This window comes from Dermacentor albipictus, chromosome 1 (assembly GCF_038994185.2).
Source record: "Dermacentor albipictus isolate Rhodes 1998 colony chromosome 1, USDA_Dalb.pri_finalv2, whole genome shotgun sequence".
NCBI lineage: Eukaryota > Metazoa > Arthropoda > Arachnida > Ixodida > Ixodidae > Dermacentor > Dermacentor albipictus.
The window spans coordinates 178,978,630-179,001,634 of record NC_091821.1 but is presented as its reverse complement, the minus strand read 5'-3'; the positions used below and the strand labels follow the sequence as shown (position 1 = coordinate 179,001,634).

Below are 23,005 nucleotides of genomic sequence, written 5' to 3'. Positions count from 1 at the left end.
AGCCAGATTTGCCAAACCTGAGTAAAGCAGAGCACACGCCATCAGGTGCCTGATGCCGTTTGATTGTTTTCCACTTCATAGGTGCAGACTTCTTTACTGCATCGATGATAATGTCGGTGTATTGCTCGATCGAGTCTACTGCCATGCTCACTGTGTACCAAGTAGCTTGACGGGAGCGTAAAAAGCACTTTGTGCTGATAATGCATGGGTTTGATGCATAGGTGTTTCCTGTGTGGTCGACACCCATCTCAGACGGGCAACATCAATGGAAAGTGGAGATGAATTACAAGCTCTATGCTCGTTTTTGGTGTCTTCGTGTTGCCTGGCCATTGTGAGAGCTTCTTGCAAAGTCAATCGCAGATTCTGACATAAATGGTCCAAGAGCTTCCAATTCAGCAAACCAACAACGAATCTGTCCCTGACCAGCCTCTCTTTGATGTCGGATGACTGGTAATTGCAATGCTTGACTAGGGAACAAAGTGTGGTGAAAAAGGCATCTATAGTGCCCTGGGCTGCTGGGCACAGCTATGAAGTGGGATGACTTGTACAACCTGTTTAAATGATGTATGAAGTGGTTGGAAGAGACCTTCTTCATCACCAAAATGTCTTTGAGATTGACTTCTCCAAGCATAGTACAGGCGATAATTTCTCTAATTTTCAGACACATGCAGTATAGCATTGAGTGCACTATGATTACCAGATAAGCGATGCAGAAACCCACAGTGAAATTGAAATCCTCATACTGGATCAACCACATAGGCTAAGAGCCTGACTTTTCAATGTCGAGTCGTGGTGGTGCTCATAGAAGCAGTGCCAAGCCTTGAACGACTGTCAGAGAAGTGGTGGCAGTGCCCCTCCCTTGTTTGTTTCGCTGGTACTCATGATACAGCGACAGAGCACAGAAAAAGCATGGTGCATACACAGACACGCAAGATCAGCGAAACAGCATGCCCAGCAGGCTTCAATTCTGACAGCATGTAATGAACACACCTCAGGCCACATTGATCACTGGCTGGAAAAGGCCCATGTGTATTTATATGCGCCCCTATTTATACAATCGTGTGTATCCATACAGGCACAGAATGGTATGCAGCACCAACTAAGATATGCAGCGCTACATTATAATAAAACCATAATCATCTGCTACAATAATGTATGTTGTGGCCTCTGAAATCAGATGCAGATGCCAACACTCCCAGAGTATGTGGAAAGCAAAACCTTGCACAAATTAATATGTGCAAATTTGGAACAATAGCGCAGTGTGTCCAGCTCCCAAGAGCACATTGCCACAGGAAAATGAGCCCAACTCCCAGTGGAGGTTGTAGTGAAATTTTGTTTGAAGGGCGTAAGCACTTAATTGGCTAGCCTTAGTGCGTTTTGCTGACCTCTGCATGTTCCTACAACATACTAGGTGTGACACCTCTATAATGAAACCATTGAATATCATGTGCTCTTATATTATTAGGAGGTCTGTGCGCTTTAGATCATGAGCTGTTTAAATATACAGGCATTACGTCGTGGTTCATTTTTTGGTTAGGTTTGCAAAATGGAGACTGGCTCATTGGCACTAGTTTACGAGTCAAAATGCCCTGCTATATAAGGCTAGTCTGCTGGGGTTTCAGTTGTCTACAGCGCAAGAAGTGCAGTGGAGGTAGTGGGCCCAGTTTTTTAAAGGAAAGCTTTCTTATCCTCTTCTCGCCACTTTACGACACTGGCTGCTGCTGTCTTGCCAATTATAATACTTGGACCAATAGGTATTTCCCATTAGTTATCTGCCCGAATAGACAACTTAAGTCACTGGGTATGTGCAACTGGGCAAGTGCCATCGAGTATGTGACCACTCTTGGCCAATCCCCCAGAATGACCATGGGCCACTGGGTAGATGCTCGAACAGACAAGTCCAAGTAGAACAGAGGCACAAAGTGAAGAAGCCGGCAACAAAAGCTGAGTATGGAGAAAGAAGTACAAGGAACCAAACAGCACCAGAGCCTGCATTGAGCAAGGGACGTTGAGCTACAGAGCTGGGAAGAAGTTGGTAACAGAAGCAGCCAAGCTTGAAGAAAGAAGTCAAGCGGACAAGCTGCAAAGCAGACAAAGACGTGAAGAAGAAATGAAGACATTTCAGGAACTATCAAAGAAAGCTTTGTTTATCCCCAATTCCCATATATACGTGGGATTCACAGATTTTTCTTCACCTTACGACGAGAGTGAAGCTGAGGATAAAGCAGCAGCCTGTACAAATTTCATTCAAATTGTTTGAAAAATAAAGTTTTTTGGAGTGCCTCGTCTCCCCTTAACGGGAAGGGTGGACAGATGAACGGATGGACAAAGTAAATGTAATTTCAAACTTTTAGCTGCGGTTGCAGTGAAATATCTTAGTCAAACTTTTACTTGGAGCATATTTTGATGCTGCTGCAATTTACAGGTGTTAACTGCTGTGCAATACTTGTACCAAAATCATTCGATAATGGCAGAGTTTATGCATGATGCTTGCAAAAAAAATAAAAATTAAATTTTGGGATTTAACGTGCCAAAACCACTTTCTGATTATGAGGCACGCCATAGTGGAGGACTCCGGAAATTTCGACCACCTGGTGTTCTTTAACGTGCACCTAAATCTAAGTACACCGGTGTTTTCGCATGTCACCCCCATCGAAATGTGGCCGCTGCGGCCGGGATTCGATCCCGCAACCTCGTGCTCCACAGCCCAACACCACAGCCACTGAGCAACCACGGTGGGTATGATGCTTGCAATATACTACAAGATGTGAAATACACAAACCCTCATATCGTAGAATGCTTATCTGCACCTCCTCTGTGTTTGCGTAAGCTCTGTCAGTAGTGGTCTTTCAGTCAGTAGTTAAGGGGGTTTTAACATAATCAAAAGTTCTATTTCATTCTCTCTCTCTGCCAACCTGTGAACTTGTCAAAATTTGTAAATATTGCTTGTACAAGAAACTGAAGGGGGAGAATAGTCCATATTTAATAATCCGTAATAACAAATGCATTTAAAGAATAATAAACTGAAACTGAATAATCTGTATTTCTTTTCAAAGTATGCCCTGAGAACATGCCTTTAGTGGGGTAAACACATATTTTATAAATGACAATTTAAAACTCAAATTTAATTTTAGCCTTTTACGTGCCAAAACCATGGTCAGGGGCATGATCTTATAACGGTTCCGAAAGCAAGCTGTTTGCTTACCTTCACATGAATGTTCAGAATTGCGCGTTCGTCAGCAAAAGTGCAATTATGAGCAATCATGCTAGGGCAAGAGAACAGTTCGCTTTCTGAACAGATATAAGATCGCATCCCTGATTATAAGGCATTTCGCAATGGTGAACTCATGATTAATTTTGACCACCTGGAGTTCTTTAATGTGCAACCAATGTGTGGTACACAAACGTTTTTGCATTCCACATCATCAAAATGCAGCTGCCGCAGCTTGGTTTGAACGTGTTACCACGACCTCAGCAGTGCAACGCCATAGCCACTAGTCAACCGCAGCGGGTAAATGACGATTTACCTTTGGTTGTTGCACACAAGCAACAGCAAACTCGGAACAGCAAGGACCGACAGGGAACACACTGTTTATAGATCACAATGACTTTTTCACCAACTTTGCTGTTGCTGAATTTGTCTGCTTCAGGAACTTGCCTGTGAAGCAAGTATCTTTCTGGCATCCTTTCATCATCAGATTTCGAACGAAAGATTTGGAGACTGATGAGCAAAACTTTATTGTGAACGGTAGCAAAATGTGATACAACATTTGTAAAATCGTAAAACAAGCTCAAATTTGTTACTTTACGGAAGGAAAATTCAAGAAATGGTACAAAAACAATGAAGATGACAATATGAGTGCTCTTGTCATCGTGTAGAACACTTGTCCTATAGTCTTCCATGTTTTCGTGCTATTTGGTGCTTGTCTTTTCATATTCATGAACATGTACCAACTCATCAAACTTGCTTTGTAGAATGTTCCCTCACTTGACACTCCAACTCTAGAAAGTGGAGGAAAGCAATGTCTCTTGATTGAACCAGACGCTGCGCTTAGATAACACTGATTTCTCAGTGATTCCCGAGCCCAAATATTGTAACCAGGCACCCTCAGCATCTATTCAGAGGCTCAAAAGTGGAGGGGTGCTTCTGAAGCCAGTCCTTGTCAAGGAATCACCAAGCAGCGCACACCACTGTGTTCCATTCAGAAGAGTGTTGAGTTGAGGCCCATTCGAGCCACAGGAATTATTCCACACCCATTTTACGAATTTATTTCCCGAGAAAAATTGCTAGCGTTGCTATTAGCTGACATTGTCAGACATCTACAGTTGAAGCATAATGAACTGGATATGCAGTTATTGACTAAATTATTAGCTAATTTTACCATCTCGATGAAGCATCTGGGCTATGGAGGATGCCGCAGTGTTCAGGGAAGCTCTCGATTAATTTATGTGCTAACTTACATTCAAAGACCATGCACCCAAATTTCAATACATGGGAATTGCTGTGACAATTGTTTAAATGTCTGTAGTGTTCACAAAGGCCAATAGCTGTGCTTAAGCAGCAAAAATGCACTTTTGGTAAACTTATTTCAAAATTTATTGCAACACTAAAGGCACAACCACACCAACAGAAAAATCTTTGCACTGGGCCACAAGCAGCAGAACATGCTCTGCAAGATCAGGCTAGTATCAAAAAGTTCCTACTACCATGTGAAAGGAACCCAGAGCTGTTCTTTGTGGTGCACCTCGTGCTGCTGATTGAGGAAGCAAATGAGATGCAGCCTGTCCAATCTTGTCAGCAAGTGCCATAAGAACTACTACCCTCTTTAGACTCGGCCAGGAATCACTGCTGACCTCAGCCTCAGCAACATGAGCAAAGCATGAAGCTATCACGTGACTGCTGTGTAGAAAGATCCCAGGCAGGACTGCCAGGATTGGCCATGCCAAGATTGGCACATGTTAATGAAAGCAGCTTTACACACACATTTTCCGATAGTGTGGGCATACCTTAATAGTATCACAGTCCTAGAATATTCAGTGTAAAACTGGGCCAAATGCCTAGAGCCTTACCACACTTTAGCACAGTCTCACACTCTCTGTAGCACAAATGTGAAAAAAGAATTACATTTTCAACATGTCAATTGTCAAGAATATTTTCTTTCTGTGCCTCACAGATCAATAAAAAAGAAATTGGAAAAAAAGTAAGCCTTGCTTATGGAGATTTATTTCCACAAAAAAATTTGATTTCCTGCACAAATTAACAAATGACATACAGAAAACCAAAATGTTGCAGAAGCGATAATCCATATGCTAAATACCAAGACTGACAATACAAAAATACACTAGCTGTTTATTTTTCAGACAACATAGGTAAAAAAAATCCCTGTGGCAGATAACATGATTCTGCTGCTTTTTTGCATAGGTCATTAAGTGCACTGCTTTTAATTACTTTAGACCACATGGTGGATTTGCAGAACTGAATGCTTGTCAGTGCGCAAAACATGCATATTTAGTTGTCATCAAGAAACTAGAGCCAGTTTAGCAATATGGAGATATGCTACAATGTACATTTACAAGCAACTTTGTTGAACAGCATGCAAAGTAGGCTTTTTGGAGAACTAACGTATAGAATTCCAATGTATTTCAAGGCATATTTTATAGATTAATATCTTGAAACTGGCACAAGTTTCAAGATGCCTACTCAACTGCCTCAAAATAAACTGGCTTCTATTGTACAGTTGGAACCCTAAGATGTTAAGTAATACAGCAGGCTCCCGTTAAAATGAACCTGGAAAAGCCTAGTTTTCAGATATGACAATGCGTGAACATTTGGTTGATGTCCCATAGACCTAGCATAAATAAAAGTCCACTTAAGAAGAAATGTTAATTCGGTTGAGGCAAACTTCTGCAGCTACCTCTGATGTCTGCTATTTAGATCACCGAGAGGCTTGAATTGGCAGACTTGGAGGAAGCGACTCTGCTAGGAACATGTTAAGCAAATGGCGTTTCTGTAAACATGAACAGCTATGCCAGCATCAACAATGATATGGAGACCTGCAAGGTGATAATTGTGGTGAGGACACTGCCTAGGAGCCTCAAGAACTAGCAGTGGTAACACATGATACAGCTGATAATGCCCTGTTGCTTTGGAGCATTTTTTCCAAACATGCGAGGGCACCGAAAATTTTTTGAACAAGCAATGTGAAATGTCACCTTTCATAACAGTGCACAGCTTATGACATCACAATTAAACTACCAATGTGCCTATTAAGTAAGAGTGCATAAAGCAATACCTTCTATCATGCAAATTCAATTTCTCTTCTTATAGCTAGCTCCCTCTTGGTTTTAGTGCAGTTTATTTTTTGCGTTGTGGATATTTGGGTGCCTGAGGAATGGTATATTTTTAGTTTTGTGTATCACTTCTGTTAAGTGAACTACTGGTAAGACAAACAGATTTTCAAGGCCCCTTTGAGTTAGTCTTAATTGGGTTCTTCTGTACACTAAGTAGTCATTAAAATTTTGTTAATTAGCTAATTGTATGTTGTGACCTGCGGCCAGCAGAATTTATGCTTTTTGGCATAGGCTTAATCCATCTGCAGCAGGAGAATTGAAAATTCTCGGAAAATAATTGAAAGTATGTAGAGTAAAATATTAACCGCTGATATTAACCGCATTCACTCATAGATTACACTGTATTTTAGACCGCGCCTCCTGTGCCGACTGTGTATTTTTAGACTTCAGCAAAGCATTCGACAAGGTTTGCCACAAACTGCTCCTATTCAAACTAAGTCTTTTAAACCTTGACAGTAACCTGCTGAAATGGATTGAGTGTTTTCTTACTAACCGTCATCAATTTGTTACTGCGAATAATTACGATTCATCATTGACTGAGGTTCGTTCTGGTGTGCCTCAGGGATCAGTACTAGGGACCCTACTGTTCCTGATTTATATTAATGACCTACATTCTTCATTGAAATCTCACATTCACTTGTTTGCTGACGATTGCGTGATATATCGTGAAATAATTACTAACGACGACACTAATGCTCTTCAGTTTGACTTGGACTACGTGATTGATTGGTGTAACACTTGGCTTATGGAACTTAATATTAATAAATGTAAAGTTATGCGCGTGCAGAGGAACACCTCAAGTACTCTTCCTACTTACTATCTAAATAAAATTCCTTTAGAACCCGTTAACTCATACAAATACTTAGGAGTTCATATAACAGCAAAACTAACCTGGAACATTCACACTGAGTACATAATAAGTAAAGCTAATAGCATGCTCGGTTACCTACGCCACAAGTTTTCCAAAGCACCATCATCCTTAAAATTACTGCTTTACCAGTCATTAGTGCGCCCTAAATTAGAATACGCTGCAGCTGTGTGGGACCCATACCATGAAAACCTTATTTCCTCACTCGAGCTTGTCCAAAATAACTCAGTCCGATTAATATTTTCAAATTATAACCGTACCGCTAGCATAACATCAATGAAGGACAATCTATCTCTTCCATCACTTGCATCTCGCAGAACAATAGCACGTTTGACACTGTTTCACAAATTTTATTACCATTCCTCCCTTCACAGTAACTTCATTTCTCAGCCTCATTACCTATCGAGCCGCATCGATCATCGCCATAAGGTCGGACTTCAAACAGGCAACACTAACACTTTCAGTCAATCTTTCTTTCCCAGATCATCACGACAGTGGAACCACCTTCCCTGTGAAATTGTATCTATTGTCGACAACAAACTGTTTCGTAAGGCTTTAGCTAACATTGTATAATTAGGAATTATTAACATGTTATTTCATTTACTTGCCGTACTTACAGGCGACTAAGGACGACACTGGTTAACATTGTACTAACAGGAATTACCAAGTTGCTACTTTGTTTACATTGTCTGTCGTACTTACAAATATTGTGCAAGATATTACATAGTATTGTTTAATTAGTAATTACTAACACACTGCATTGTTTATTTTCCGTACTTTATTGTTATACTTCCCGTTTTCCCACTCCCCTCTGTAATGCCTTCGGGCCTTGAGGGTACCATAAATAAAAAAATAAAATAAATAAAACCCCATAACACTATGATAGTATTAGGCACAGGTAAGGTTTTCTTTTTTTTAACCAATGCACAATAGATACACGTTTATCTTCATTAAATAAAATATAGGAATAGCAGTTGTAAAAGTGCTCCCTCAGTTCAAGGCTCCACCTATAAATGAATAGCAAGCAACTGTCCATGGCATAAGCCTCAGACAAAGTGTACTGCAGCACACTATAAACAAAGCAGAATTAATGACTCACCAGCCAGGTCTGGAACATGTTATGCTGGTTGCGCTTTTGACACACTGCAAAAGCCTGTTGCAACCACACCGTATGTACCGTTTTCCTTTTGGGGGATTGCCTAAAGCCTGAAAGATATGTGCACCAAAATTTTTTATGTTCTGCCACATTGCAGCCATCTTGTTTTTGCATTACTCCATTCACATAAAGTATTAGGTACGACTATAAACTCATAGTGAGAAGAGCGACTCTATTGAGAGAAAAGAGCAAACCGTGTGAGCCTGTTCATAGGCATGTCCAAAAAAAATACAAGAACAAACAACCATTGTTGGTAGCCACTCCGTTACCTAATGTTGCCTTGCATGGATATCCATGGCCTTTCTTGTTATGCACACCAGAAGAAAAGGAAGTTCTTTAGTTTTGGAATTTGCTTTTTGCTATTTTTAATATATGCAAAGATATCAATTTCAAATACAGATCAAATACTTATGTTTTGAACTGAGGTATCTAATCAAATAACTTATTATTTAATTTATTTAAATATTTGAATTACAGGCAAACATACAAATTTACCACACTAATTGGAAACTGCCTGCCATGGAAAAGGGCTCTTCCATATGCTCCACTAGCCACTTAAAGGGCATTTTGTAAGACAACCATGCCGGAACTGTGGTTATCTTCGATTTTTTTATTTTGTTTATTTACAAGCCAGGACAGTCGGACTGGCTTCCAAATAGCGTTGTGTGTATTGATGAAATGAACCAAAATTTTTTAACCTTTCCTCTCCATGTTTCCTTTCCTACTTTTAGGAATTGCAGAATATCATTCAGTTGCAAATTGCTTTGCAATATGATCATGAGCATGACTGTAACAATAGACAATGAGTGTTGCTACATATATATAGATTTAGCTCATGCTGTTATACCAGTGCAAAGCCTAATGGGGTGAAAAACACAAGGACAAGTACTGAACTTCCCTACTGAACTCTATTGAACACTGCAGAGACATTTACACTAGAAATCATTTGATGACACATGTACTGGTGAAACCAAAAGACCAACAAGAAACAATGAAAAACACCCAAACCACTTATGATTTGAACGTTTTTCACTGTTTTTCGTTGGTTGTTGTTGTAAAACCCCACAAACCAAATTGTGGGGCTTTACGTGCCAAAACCATGATTTTAATACAGCAGCTATAGCAGGGGACTCCAGATCAATTTTGACTACCTGGGGATCTTTAACGTGCCCCTGTTGCACAATACACCAGCGTTTTTGCATTTCGCCCCCATGGAAATGCAGCCCCTGTGGCCTTGATTTTTTTTCTTGGGACAGTGCCAGAAGACACACTGACACAATCATTACCGAGCCGTAAGATTTAAACCGTTTCTGTTATTTCCTGTGTGGTTCGACCATTGCTCTTTTCTATTACTGCAGTACCTTCCATGTGTGATTGGCACCCCACTTTTTGCAGTAAAATGCCAAGAAAGTCTGATGCCAAAATTCACTTCTAGCTAATTGCATGTTTAATTAGTATTGACAGTCCCACTTCAGTTTCACTGTTTGACCCATTCGCACATATTTGGAACAAAAAGATTAGCTGGCTAGATCAACAATAATCAATTGGTTATTTAGTGTTTCCAGAGGCACCAATTGAATCTAAACACTGATTGGTCTTAATTGGACCCTAAATGTCATGGGATACCCCATGGTTGAGCAATGATGTGAAAAAAATTTCGAAATAACACGAAAATCCTCCAGTCAAACATGCACAATGTTTTCTTCTGGTGCTATTTTTGGAGTACAGCTTTAGTTATCACAAAATGCAATTACGTTCGTTTCAGAAAAAACTAGATACACCCAGTTCCTACTTCGTAAACAATTTCTATATAAGGGATATGGGAATCTTGGCATACACTTTATTATCTTTTCCAGCCAAAGCATATCACCAGAACTATGAATAAAGCAAAGCATACTTCTTGTCTTGGGTCTACACTTTCAATGCCTGCCCTGAAAGAATAGAATTGCTGTATGCTGTACACTACGTACATTCTAGGGGTGTGCAAAAATCAAAATGAGAAAATTTGCAAATATCAAAATTCGTGCAACTCTCTCAGGTGGATGACAATTTTTTCCCTTTCGTGAAACTTTCTTCAACTTGTGGATTTTCACAGAACTGATTTTCCAAAGTGCGGTATGTTTGAATATCCTAAAATACAGAACTTTGCAATACATACTGTGTGATATGAATACAAACAAATACCATGTTTATATTGTGCAACACTTCTTTATTGTCCAAGAACCCTTTTATGACAAAGTTCCTCCCAAAACACCATTACTGAGCATGGCCTCTCCAGTAGCAATTATTCAAATAAGGCAACAAGTATGAGTATGACCTTTTATGCATGAAGTTTACACCAGCAGCTATAAAGGTTGCTGCATTGAAAGGTCTCCAAGTAAGTTTGGATACCGAGAGTGTCAAAATAAATTGGGAGACAGATGTTGCCACCACAGCCAGGAGTCGAAAATGTGAATGCAGCAAATAAGACACTATGACTATGTTCTGTGTGTATATATATGATTACTTTCAGAACACAAAAAAAAATACTTACATATGATGGTCTCCAGTAATACTATGCTAGTTTCCGCCTTTAGGAACACAAGTTTACAACTGCCGTGAGACGCATAGTACAGGGATATATAATGAGGTATGAATGTGGCTTCTTAAGGACTTGGTGAATGGTATTCATTGGTATAATGGTGAAGGTGGCTTCTTTAGGACTTGGTGATACCTAAAAGTAAATTCATGCAAATAATGGGCCGACTTACTGTAAGTTCGTTGCAGCGAGGGCATGTAACCACATAGTCATTGGCAGGCTTTAATATGTCAATCTGGTAGCTGCACACATCGCACGCCTTTACTCTAGATGGTACAAAACTGACATCATCATATGGTGGAGGTGGGGAGTCTCTTGTAGACGGTGCTGAAATAAACCATATTGAATTACACATAAAGGTGTTGTATAATGCGCATATTATTTGCAAGTTTCAGAAATAACATGTCCAGTGGAAACATAGTACACACAAGAGACAGGGTAAGTGATGCGCTTAAAGCTAACTTTTTTGAGAGTAGTACTTGTCCCATCCTCTTCTCCTGCATGTGTTACATTTTGCACTACATGCTACTTCAAAGGAACAGAAAAGCTAGCCCATAAGCAAGTGATATTAATATATAACACAATTCAATTTCAGCTTAATTTAGCCACTATAATGCAAAACAACTAGACTTAACAAAAATGCATGAAGTAACCACAAATCAACCATGTGTATTTAAAGAAACAGACACACAGACACACACACACAAAGTATTTCAGGATAACATTTGAAAAGCTAATGCAATGCAAAAAGATAAATTCGAACAATTTTCACTTCTCATTCTGCTCCATGAAAGTACCTTTTTCAAATTATCAGAAAAAAGTAGTGGTTATTCTTAGAGATGCATTCTTCAATTGAGTATGTCGGCATCAAAATAAACAAATGTAGCTATGGTGCCCTACTTTTGTTTTTGAACCATAATAGTGAACGTTAGATTCATAAGGTCAGCAATGTAGGAGCTTTCATAAAATGACATCCAAGAGAAACCAGTTAGTGCTAAAGTGTGGCCAAGCCCTAACATCCAGCACAACTAGCACATGCAAGCAGCAATAATCTGATATCACCCCAGTCTCGGGCATACTATTCACCATTCAGCTCTATTATCAGCACACTTACTGAATAACAATGCATTTTCAAAAAAAGGTAAATGCTTTTTTCTTTGTCATTTAAAGCCATACAACACATTTTTGGTTTTGTGTACACTGGTTACATTTTGTACAGTGCAGGGTTTCTTTAAACAGTTCCTCAGTAAACACAGTGTCATCCAGTTTACAGGGATTATGGTGCAACAAGACTGATTTTTCGCCAAGCAGAAGGGTCGGGGGCAGCCTCTGGGTTTGAGTTTCAGTAATGGAAGCGGTATTTGATCTGTTGGAGCAGTTCTTTAAGCAGAAAAAATTGCAGTTCGGTGCAGAAATATTTGCTATGGAACAGAAAAATTTGAGGTTTGGAGCTAGGAAACAATACTTTGGAGCACTAACTTCTTGCTCAGCTGCAAGAGAAAGCTCCGCATGCAGCTAATGAAAAAAAAAATCCGTATAATTGTTAGTACTGTCTGAAAATTTGCATCTGATTATAGTACATCTTAAATACAATTTCTTTTTGTCAACTTGCTGTTCTATATTTTTATTACTACATAGGAAGATGAAGATAAACACAGATTTAACCTGAATTCACAGGTAATTCTGCATTTCAATAAAGCGTTAATACCCCCCAAGCTGTGCTTGGCTTCATCATTTGTTTAATTTGGTAAATGTTTCATAAATCAAAGCATTTCATCTACTAAATTATGTCCACAGGCTGAAACGTACAGTTGTTGAATTATTTAATAATGTGGCCCGAGCATTGTATCTTCCAGCGTTAATAATAATGCGTAAGGATAAGCTCATGCACTTAAAGCACATGCTAGTCACAGTGTATGGTCTGCTGGGTTTTTCCATTCACAGCAACATGTCCACACCGCTGCGAAGCACTAGCACACTAGCACTCATGCGATAATATTAAAGAATTGGGTGGCTGTACAATATTGACACTATATGTTACTAGCTGATCACATGCTCAATTAAGCAGCACAAATTGAGATGGAACAAAAACAAGGGTGCTATTGTTGTTGCTGCTCTCCCAGGCATAGATGAAATAGCACCTGTACAGTGTAGCTTGCGCTATGTGTCTACTTCCTTGTCCTATTTTCACAATTCTTTTTCTTCATGTCTGGCTGCCTAGGCATAATAAAATGCACCACACGCACTGTTGAAACCACTAAAAGACCACAAAAAAGGTGCGGCGAGCAGCTGTGTACGCAGAATCGGGCATCACCATAATTATATAAAATATTTATTTCTAAACTACACACACCAGATGTAAAACACTAATCAAAGGCGTGTCAGATCATCAAAGGCATCATCACTAATCAAAGGCTGACAGATCGTGAAGCAACTACAAATATCTAGCACTTGTAGTAGCGAGAAATAATGTGCCACGTAAGTGCATAGTGAAAGATAGGCATCAATAAATGAAAACAAAAGCACATTTCAGCAACTAGCTGAAGTACGAGTCCTATTGCAATACGTCCATCGCTCATCAATTTTTCATACCTGCTTCAATCATTTTGATTTTCTCATGGAACTGCTGCATTCTCTAGGCATAGACACTGGAGGATTCAAAAAGGGAGGGCTGTCCAGGGCCCTGCCCGAGACATGCTCACATACTTCAGTTCCGACAAAGTTGAATGTGATTTTAGAATGCCATATGGCTGCCACTAAGAGATTTTCATTGACTCTGCACCAAATCACAACTTTCCCCACAGGATCCTAATGAAGCAGCACTGATTAGGCCTAGCGGAACATGGCCCTGACAAAAAGAAAGCGCCAGTCGGCCAACGGAGCAGCAGGCGACAAGCTGTGGTGGAATGTATGCATGTTCCATCTGTATATTTGTACCAGATACCTATTCGGCAACTGGCCATGTGATCACACACACGCCCTAAACTGCCGGCCGTGGTATAGTGGAGATTAGGTCCACGGTCAATTCGCCGGAAACTACCGCGAACTCGCCTATACTACTCTTGTGCTCTTAATGAACAAAACGATGTAGGCAGAAAGCTCCAAGCTTACAAAATTGCACGCATCACACACTTCGTGACGACGAGTGCGTGACAATGCACGATGCGCATCAGGCTTGACAATGGAAGGCATGGGTGAACACGAAGTTTCCCTACGGCAACAACCATCGGATTATTTTAAGTAGGTACTATTTCAGCAAAGAACAACACAGCACAAAATGAGGCGTTTTCTTCGTACAGCTGGCGATTTATTTTTGCAGCAAAAGCTTTTCCCAATTTTTAAGTCTGCTTGAATATGCTGAGCAGGTGTGTGTCGGAGCAGGTGCAGCACAATAGCTGCAATAAACAATTTCGTACTGCATTTCCTTCACGGCGCAGTATTTCAATCACTGCTGTTTGTGCGAGGTGCTAAGTTAACGATCCAACGCAGCTCAGTTTTCTCAGAGCCTTTATGGAGAGTGAATCGCCTGCAACGTAGACAGGCATTTGCGTATTGTATCATGGGTCAAGATGCAGTGCAGTGTCGATCAAAGATACATGATGCAGTTTATGGTGAAGCAAACTATGGTAACACTGTAACCTCACTAAGGCCTGGCCAGGTCCAGGCTGGGGACCAGGTCATCTTTTTTGGCTCAATATCGAGGTTGAAAAAGGTAAATTTTGGGGAGTGTTGAAAACATGCAGGCTGTCATGACAAATGCTCAGAAAGAAATCCCAGTTTGAGACTTCCAGGCCAGCTATTATGACGCATGGCAGGATCATTAGCAATGGTGTATTGATGCTCAAATGTGCTATTTTTAATAATATTCAATCTATGTAAACAAATCTTCAATAGACACTTTGCAAAAAAGCTGCAGCGCATGCGCGAGCACACCGCTCGCGAGCGCCCCCTATGCGGCTGGAAAGCTAGCAGACGACTCTCCACCTGGCTGGACATTCCGGCACACTCGGGCAAGCTCCCATGTCCAAGTTTATGAATGCTATGCCAGCGTACTGCATCGTGTATGAATCTACGAATTATTGCGCAAAGAATAATGTTGTTCTTGTTTTTCGTTTGTTTCTGTCCAAGTAGCAGTACCCATCAAAAATAGTGTCATGGGTGAATGCCGTAAAGCGGTTGAATGCGGACAGCTCAGTGTGGTAACCAAACAAGCACTCAGGGATTCAGATTCGCAGCGAGCGCTTTATAACAGGTATACATAACGAATTTTGGCTTGTAATGAGTCATTTGTATTAATATTTGCCCTTCAATTTTGGGCCAGCCTTCAAACTTTTCTAGCCGCTCTATGTGCTAACTGTTTGCACATACACCCAAACTTCTTGTCAGGCTGCAGTGCAGCGGCACTGTCATAGCATGGATAAAGAGGCATGTGTACTTAATGACAGCTAAGTAGGATTTCAGTGTGGCATACACGCAACGGCATCGGTTAGAGATTTCAGAGCACGCTCTTGTACTCTGTGTATACGCTCATAGCTCTGAACGCGCGGGCTCGCTCCGCCGGCGTCTCGCGAGCGTAAACCGTGCGCATGCCAGCTAACACACGCGTTTTTATTGTGAGTGGAAATTAAAATCAGAGGCCGTATTTGGTAACGATTATTTTGAAAATCATGTCGTACCGTCTCGCATGTCGCTATGCTTTCAATAGCACAAAGATTGGCTACTTGATGCGACGAGTTATGACATAAATGCTATCCGATGGAAAATATGGCACTAAGTCCGCGATCATTCTATGCTGCCACTCGAAGTGCGAGAAGTGAGCGATATGAAGCAAAGGCTTGCCGACGGAATGCAGCCTGCTTCGACAGTTGACGATGCAACAGGTTGTATGAGTTATAGCGCCTACTCAAGCCCCTCCAGTTCATTCCTGGGCTTCATTTTAGCTTTGTTTTAATACATACATGTAACAGTTTGCACAGCACTAAATGTGCATTGTAATACATATAGTTCAGCTTCCACAACACTGCAGGAAGGGAAAAGCAAGAGTGAATCTACAGACGTCAAATCCAATGGGGCAGGTGCAAGCTGCCCGAACAAGACCCACTTGTGGATCACTGGCACTCAGATTGAGCATAACGTTTTTCACATACCACTCTTCTTTAAATTCCCAACCACGATGGGCCTGATGCACAGTTGTTGAGTGCAGGGAGCTCCACACCTGATTGCTGGCGATCGAGCATCGCGAAGTCACAAGTCCATCCAGAGTCAAAAAAAGAAAATGGAATGCAGTCTTCCTCCGTCGTTTTGACACAATGTAAGATGACTAACTAAACAACGCAGGCGTGATTTCACACGATCAAACTCGATAGCAGAGGTAGCAACAAGGCGACGACGGGGAATGTTTGCCACACAAATACTCTCGCACCCAGCGCCCCGAACGCTTCCTCACGCCTACGGCAGAAGGTGCTCACTTTTTTCCAAAGTGTTCATTAAATGAGCTTTCTAGAATCAGTCTCTTTAATTTCTGAACATACCCTTTATAAGCTTCAGTTTCTGCACGTATAACTCAGTGCTATCCTTAACAATCCTTAACGAACAGACTGGATTTCTAGCATCCTAAAAAATTGCTCACAATACATTAGCTTTAATTCTGCAATCTCCTACACCGTTAGTGTATCGTCTGGCATCCCACAGGGCTTGGTTCGTGGCCCTTTATTAATAATTTCCTGCCTATATAAGTGACCTTGCAAATAGGCAATATAGCTTCCCAGGTCCATCCATACAATGATGCAATCAGATCCCCAGATGACCACCAGAGGCTTGATTAGTGTCAGCATGTTTTGCACCTGGTGTGAACCTGGCAAATGAGCATTAATTTCACTAAAACAGTAGTAATGTCCTTCACCAACAGCTGATCCCCATCATAGTTTGACTATTCATTCAATAATTGATCTAAATAGAGGGTATGTGAATAAATACCTTGGCACTGTTTTTAATGTACATTATGGTCAGGGCATAGTGCAGAATGTGGAAGTGTTAGGGTAAAGGGCAGTGATCATAAATTAGTGAGGTCTAGGATTGCTCTCAGTTTGAAGAGCGGAAGAGCAAAATTAGTCAAGAAGGAACAGGCTAACCTAGATGCAGTAAGGGTAAAAGCAGACGAATTTAGGCTGGTGCTCACAAACAAATATGTAGCTTTAAAACAGAATGATGAAGATAACATAGAGGTAATTAATGAAACCCTCACTAGGTTGATTTCAAAAGCAACAATTCAAGTGGGGGTTAAGACACCAAGGCAACCAGTAAGTAAGCTCTCCCAACTAACAAATCACCTAACAAAGAAAAGAGATATGATAGAGAATTTATTGAACTGTCAAAGCTGATAAACAAGAGGGAAGTTGGTGATATTCGAAATTATAGATGAAGTTAGAAGGGCCTTGCAAGACATGTCCCAGGGTAAAGCGGCTGTAGGAGATGGAATAACCGTCGATTTAATACAACATGGAGGAGATATTACGCTTGAAAAGCTTGCGGCCCTTTATACGCAATGCCTCACGACTTCAAACATAGAGAGCTGGAAGAATGCCAACATTATACTAATCCATAAGAAGGGAGACATTAAAGAATTGAATTATAGGCCCATTAGCTTGTTTTTAGTACTGTATAAAATATTCAGCAAGGTTATTTCCAACAGAATCAGGGCGACACGACTTCAATCAAAGAAGAGAACAGGCTGGCTTCAGGAAGGGATATTCTACAATGGATCCTGTCCATGTCATTAATCAGGCAATTGAGGATCTGCAGAGTGCAATCAAACTCTCTATATGGCATTCATAGATTATGAAAAGGCCTTTGATTCAGTAGAGATACCAGCTGTCATAGAGGCATTACGTAATGAAGGAGTACAGGAGGCATACATGAATATCTTAGGAAACATCTACAAAGATTCCATAGCTACCTTGTTTCTCCATAAGTAGAAAATTACCTAATAAGAAAAGGGTCAGGCAAAGAGAAAATCTCTCCAATGCTAGTCACTGCATGCTTAGAAGTATTCCAGCTATTAGACTGAGAAGGCTTAGGAGTGAAGATCAATGGCGAATATCTCAACAACCTTCGGTTTGCAGATGACATTGTCTTGTTAACAACACTGGGGATGATTTGCAACAAATAATTGAGGTCAACCGAGAAAGACTTGAAACTTTATATGCAGAAGACAAAGGTGATGTTCAACAGCCAGGCAAGGAAACAAGAACCATTATCACCAGTCAGCCTCTAGAGTCTGTGCAGGAGTATGTTTATCTAGGTCAATTACTCACAGGGGACCCTGATCATGAGAAGGGCACATACAGAAGAATAAAAATGGGTTGGAGAGCATATGGCAGACATTGTCAGCGCCTGACTTGAAGCTTACCATTATCATTGAAAAGGAAGGTGTACAATTAGTGCATTCTACCTATGCTAACATGTGGGGCAGAAACTTGCAGGTTAACAAAGAAGTTCGAGAACAAGTTAAGGACCATGCAAAGACTGATGGAATTTAAAATCTTAGGTGTAACAGTAAGAGACAGGAAGAGAGCGGTGTAGATCGGAGAGCAAATAGGGATATTCAGTATTCTAGGGTGCGATCTTGTACGTGTTCCAAAATCAAACAGAGGTGGTCCGTTCTTTACGTCACGAAATAGGTGGTCCGTTCCATTGCGTTTGTCCGATAGCAGATGACACGGAATGATTGACAGCAGATATCACGTCACAATTGACGCCATGGCATACGTCATGGTTCAAATTAACCAATCGTGTGAGGCTCGGTGTAACGGACCACCTCTGTTCTATTTTGCAACGTGTACAAGATCGCACCCCTAGTTGACATTAAAGGGGCCCTGAAAGACAGAGGAGCTAAGGCACACAGTACAGCATTAACTTTTCGCACCATGTGTTGTGTCACTCCTTTTCTTCATATGTCCAGTCTCTGGTTGTCTTTCCTGGCTGAGTATACTCTACCTACTCAGTCAATCTCAATTGGGTAGTCAGGAAAAGTAAAACTTCAATAGGAGGTAACATCGAAGCTAGCCTCCAGTGCTTGCTAGCACTCTACTCAAGATAACACAAAATTCGCAATTTGGTCAACTTGGCACCAAAAGTTTTAAATGACAACAGCAGCGAAAACAAGAAGCTTCTCTCTGGTTGTATAATGTTCCGATAAGTCCCGGCTGTTTTAACGATGTCTCAAACAACTGTAGAGGCTCATAAGTGTATGTTATTTTGGTAATAGTGTTCGACTAATACCAAGTGCAACTTTATTTTCCCCACTGTGAGTTGCTTGAATCCATCAGCGTTCCCACAGCGTATGTACAAATTATTATGAGCAATCCTTTCCGCTGTGTGAGGTTCTTGCTCACACAAGAGCACAGTTGATTTTAAAAAAAACCTTCGACCAAAGCTTGACTAGCAGTTCTAAACTCTTAAATTTTGAATGCCTCCTGTGCAAGTGTCCTTATTCATTACTGTACAATATTGTGTAGCACTCCACATTACTGAACAGCACTGTACATGAACTAAACAAAGTGCTTGTAGGCTTCAGCACCAGTTGAACGCACACTAGACCACCTAGCTTGCACAGAAAGGCTGATCAAATGCAATAATCAAGTATGAGGAAGCTTCTTCTGCATGCTCCCTGACCTAACTACCACTGCTCTGCGAGCAAAGAATACAGTGAAGAACGAACCAGGTGCCTACTGCATTAAGTAAAAACAAATGCTCCCTGTATAATAGGAACTAACCCATTTTCACATATGTGAAGCTACTGCTTTCTTGCATAGCATGGGCATCACTATGGCTAGTATTTACACCAATAAATCTCCAAAATTTTTTAGCGTCATCTGACCTACAAAAGTTGGGAACTAGGAGCTAGGTGCATATTTTGTATATTTCAGATTTTGTTTGCTCTCAGTACTTATACTAAAATAGCAAATTGTACTTTCATTCGTGTTCCTTGAGGTACTTCTTCGAGTTTCACTGGCCTAACCAGGAGCGTCTTCTCCAAGTCCCAGCAACAATGAAGTGCGGCACTTCATAGAGGACCCAGATGCCAAGTAACCACAATATTTTAGCAAGATCCGTGTATGTCACAGCTTCACCCTAGCCATCAGCGCCCACATCAAGCGAACTGGGTGACCTCCGTCTCTTTCCCTCTCTTTCTCCTACTTGAGCAGGTTATCATCAGTGTTGGTGCTGATGTCTTCACAACAAAAATGAGGGGGGATGGCCAACGAAATTCCTAAAAGCAATTATTAGTGCAGAAAGCAATGTATGAAGGACTGCAGAGGACATAATGAAAATGAGGATTGGGGGGAGGGGGGTAACTGAGTAATTCCTCAATTACTTTTAGGGGCAGTAATCGGTAACTGTAATAAATTACATTATTGAATGAAGTAATTGTAATTAATTACCTTTTTTCTACAATGTCCACAAGTCTGACCACAATGCAAGCAAATTTATGGCACCAGTATCGGGCGAGGTTTCGTGTGAACCACAGAGTTGCAGATGACACGCCACACGCACTGTCTTTGGCTCTGAATGCACTTGCGCAAGTAGTTCTCTCAGAGGAGGCATCTGGAAAATTGTGGAGCACGGCTGTGCGCTCGCATGTTTTCCCCTAAGATTGGGTTACCTGTACATATGGTAACTAACAAAGCACTTCGAAAAGTTGGATATGTAAAGCACACGCTTTCTGCTGCTCTTCAAGATATGGAGCTACAATTGTATTATACGTTTATCCAACCAATACTTGAGTATGCCTCTGCTGTTTGGTGCCCCTTAAACCAGTGTGATGATAGTGATAATGAAATGGAATTCGTGCAGGAAACATTATTATACTTTATGTGCCATAGATACGACAGCAGCTTCTCACCCTCTGCTGCTCTTCCTTCCTAGAACTTGACTCCACTCTTGGCCTGACGCAATGTGGACTCTAAAATTTTTGCACATCATCATTAATTCTTCCTTTTAACTATCAAGCAGTAAGCACTTAGCATCGCTAACGAAACTTCTACCAGAAGTTATCACGAGCTTAATCTGAAAACATTCCATTCATATCATGTTTAGATACACAGTTTTTATCCCAGAACAATTGACCTTTGGAATTGCTTACATGGTAGTGACCTAGTGATAATTACATGGTAGTGATCATCCTCTTAGTGGTTTTATTCTGCACTTGATACATGTCATGTTCACCGATATATATATATATATATATATATATTTATTTTTCAAAGAATTCCTCACCAGGCCCCATAGAAGATTTTGGTTATACACTGGAAGTTGCTACATCTCCTCTAGGGAGCATTCTTCCATAATAATTTTTCAGATTAGCTCATTAAGAGCCGAGACAGAAATATTTCAGTGCTGTGAACTCATGAGTTCAGGAGCCAAGCTCCACTGCCAAGCGAGACACTCTCCCACTTGCCCTGTCTAGCCCCCGCAAGCGAAATTTCTTGCCTGCGTTTTCGCATACCGCACCTCGACAATCGCGTGACACATACATACGGGCCCCTCCATTTATTTATTTTTTTCTCCTTGTTTTTTTTTTTACGGTGTGGAACATTACCGCTGACGCTGTCCCGTATGAGCTGTTGCGATTGTCTTGTCTTGACTAGAGGTATAAGTCAGTGCTATACGAATACTGAGGCAGACACAAGCGGATCACAGAGCGTGATCCCGCCCTAGAACACGGTAGAAAAATAAATAGTTTCAGTGTCTGCACGTGTGACTGCACAACGTGGGAACAAGCAGACAAAACGGAAGTACATCTCTCTTGCTGTGGTGCAAAGTAAAACAAAAACACATGGACATTCAGTTTGTGTCTTATTATTTCGCTAAACTTTAATTTGTCTATTCAAGCAACAGATTACACAAATAACAGATGTTGCCTTGAATAATTCTCGAAGTCATGTGTCACCACGATTGACGTCACAGCCCAAACACGTGTATGTAGGCGAACGAGCATGTGTACGTCATCCTCCAGCTTGAAGCAGGGCGGCCGCAAGAATGGGAAACACCGCTCGGTTTGAAATTTCAGATCCTTCCACAGCATGTAGCGACGTAATACTTGTAATACTTTGCAGACACAATCATTATTGCACCATGTATGCTCTGCGCTTGTCAGCTCAAAATGGCCAGACCTGGTGAGGGGCCCTTTAAACATTCATGTTGTTTGTTGCTGAATCATTCTTTGCGAGTTCTCTGTTGTACCCACTCTTGCTATAGCCCTTGTAGGGCTGCAGTATGTAAAAAAAAAAAAATATGCATTGGCAGTAAGATTTCCACTTCATTTCGATGCTGTTGCTTCTTCAGTATGAACTACTGCTGTTGTTTGCCATGTAAGATTAGAATACTACAGCATAGAAAACCTAAGCTGTACTGGTGACTGATGTTGTACAGCCAGAATTATTTTACCATGCAAGTATCTTGCCGGCTAGCAGCAAAGGACAACTAGTAAGTAAATATTAATAAATATGCAGCACTCAGCCTGAAGCTGGATGAGTTGTAATTTAGTTATTACCTTAATAAAATTATTAGCATATCTTAAGCTACTGGGAAATCGACTTCCAAGGAGAAGCTACTCAACTTTTATGCAATAAGAAAATATAAACAGCCAGGAAGCAGTTTTAATGAAAACAACTGGAGCTGTGGAGCTGTGGAGTGTTGCAGCAACAAAGCCATAGCTTCTCCATAGCAGTGGAAAACATTCTATAAGTGTCACTGTTTTAACCCTTTAACTCCCAAGTCCTTTCATGAAAAATTGTAAAAAGTTTCTCCAATTTTATTTTACACCAGCAAATGCTTGCACATTATATCCACATTTGAAAAATATAATACATGTGCAGTTTGCCCCTTATATATACTTGAATTAATCAAAGACATACAAAAATTAATGAAAGACAGACAAAAAGAGTTTTATGATCGGTGACATCGCAATGTTAAGTTCGCTCCAAGTGCTTGGGTGCTCCTTTAGTCATCATGTTGTCGGGTCAGCCTCTCCCAGAAGCTTGTCTCTCGT

General features: G+C 40.8%; 1 protein-coding gene across 1 annotated transcript in view; it reads right to left on the bottom strand.

The window, feature by feature from the left end:
- Positions 1-23,005, bottom strand: part of LOC139052840 (type 2 phosphatidylinositol 4,5-bisphosphate 4-phosphatase-like) — an 88,081-nt gene that overhangs the window by 61,302 nt on the left and 3,774 nt on the right. The window contains exons 2-3 of the mRNA XM_070529990.1: positions 11,126-11,280; positions 8,319-8,425 (exon numbers count right to left, since the gene is read on the bottom strand). Coding sequence (XP_070386091.1) covers positions 8,319-8,425; positions 11,126-11,280 — 262 coding nt within the window. The remainder of the gene's footprint in view (positions 1-8,318; positions 8,426-11,125; positions 11,281-23,005) is intronic.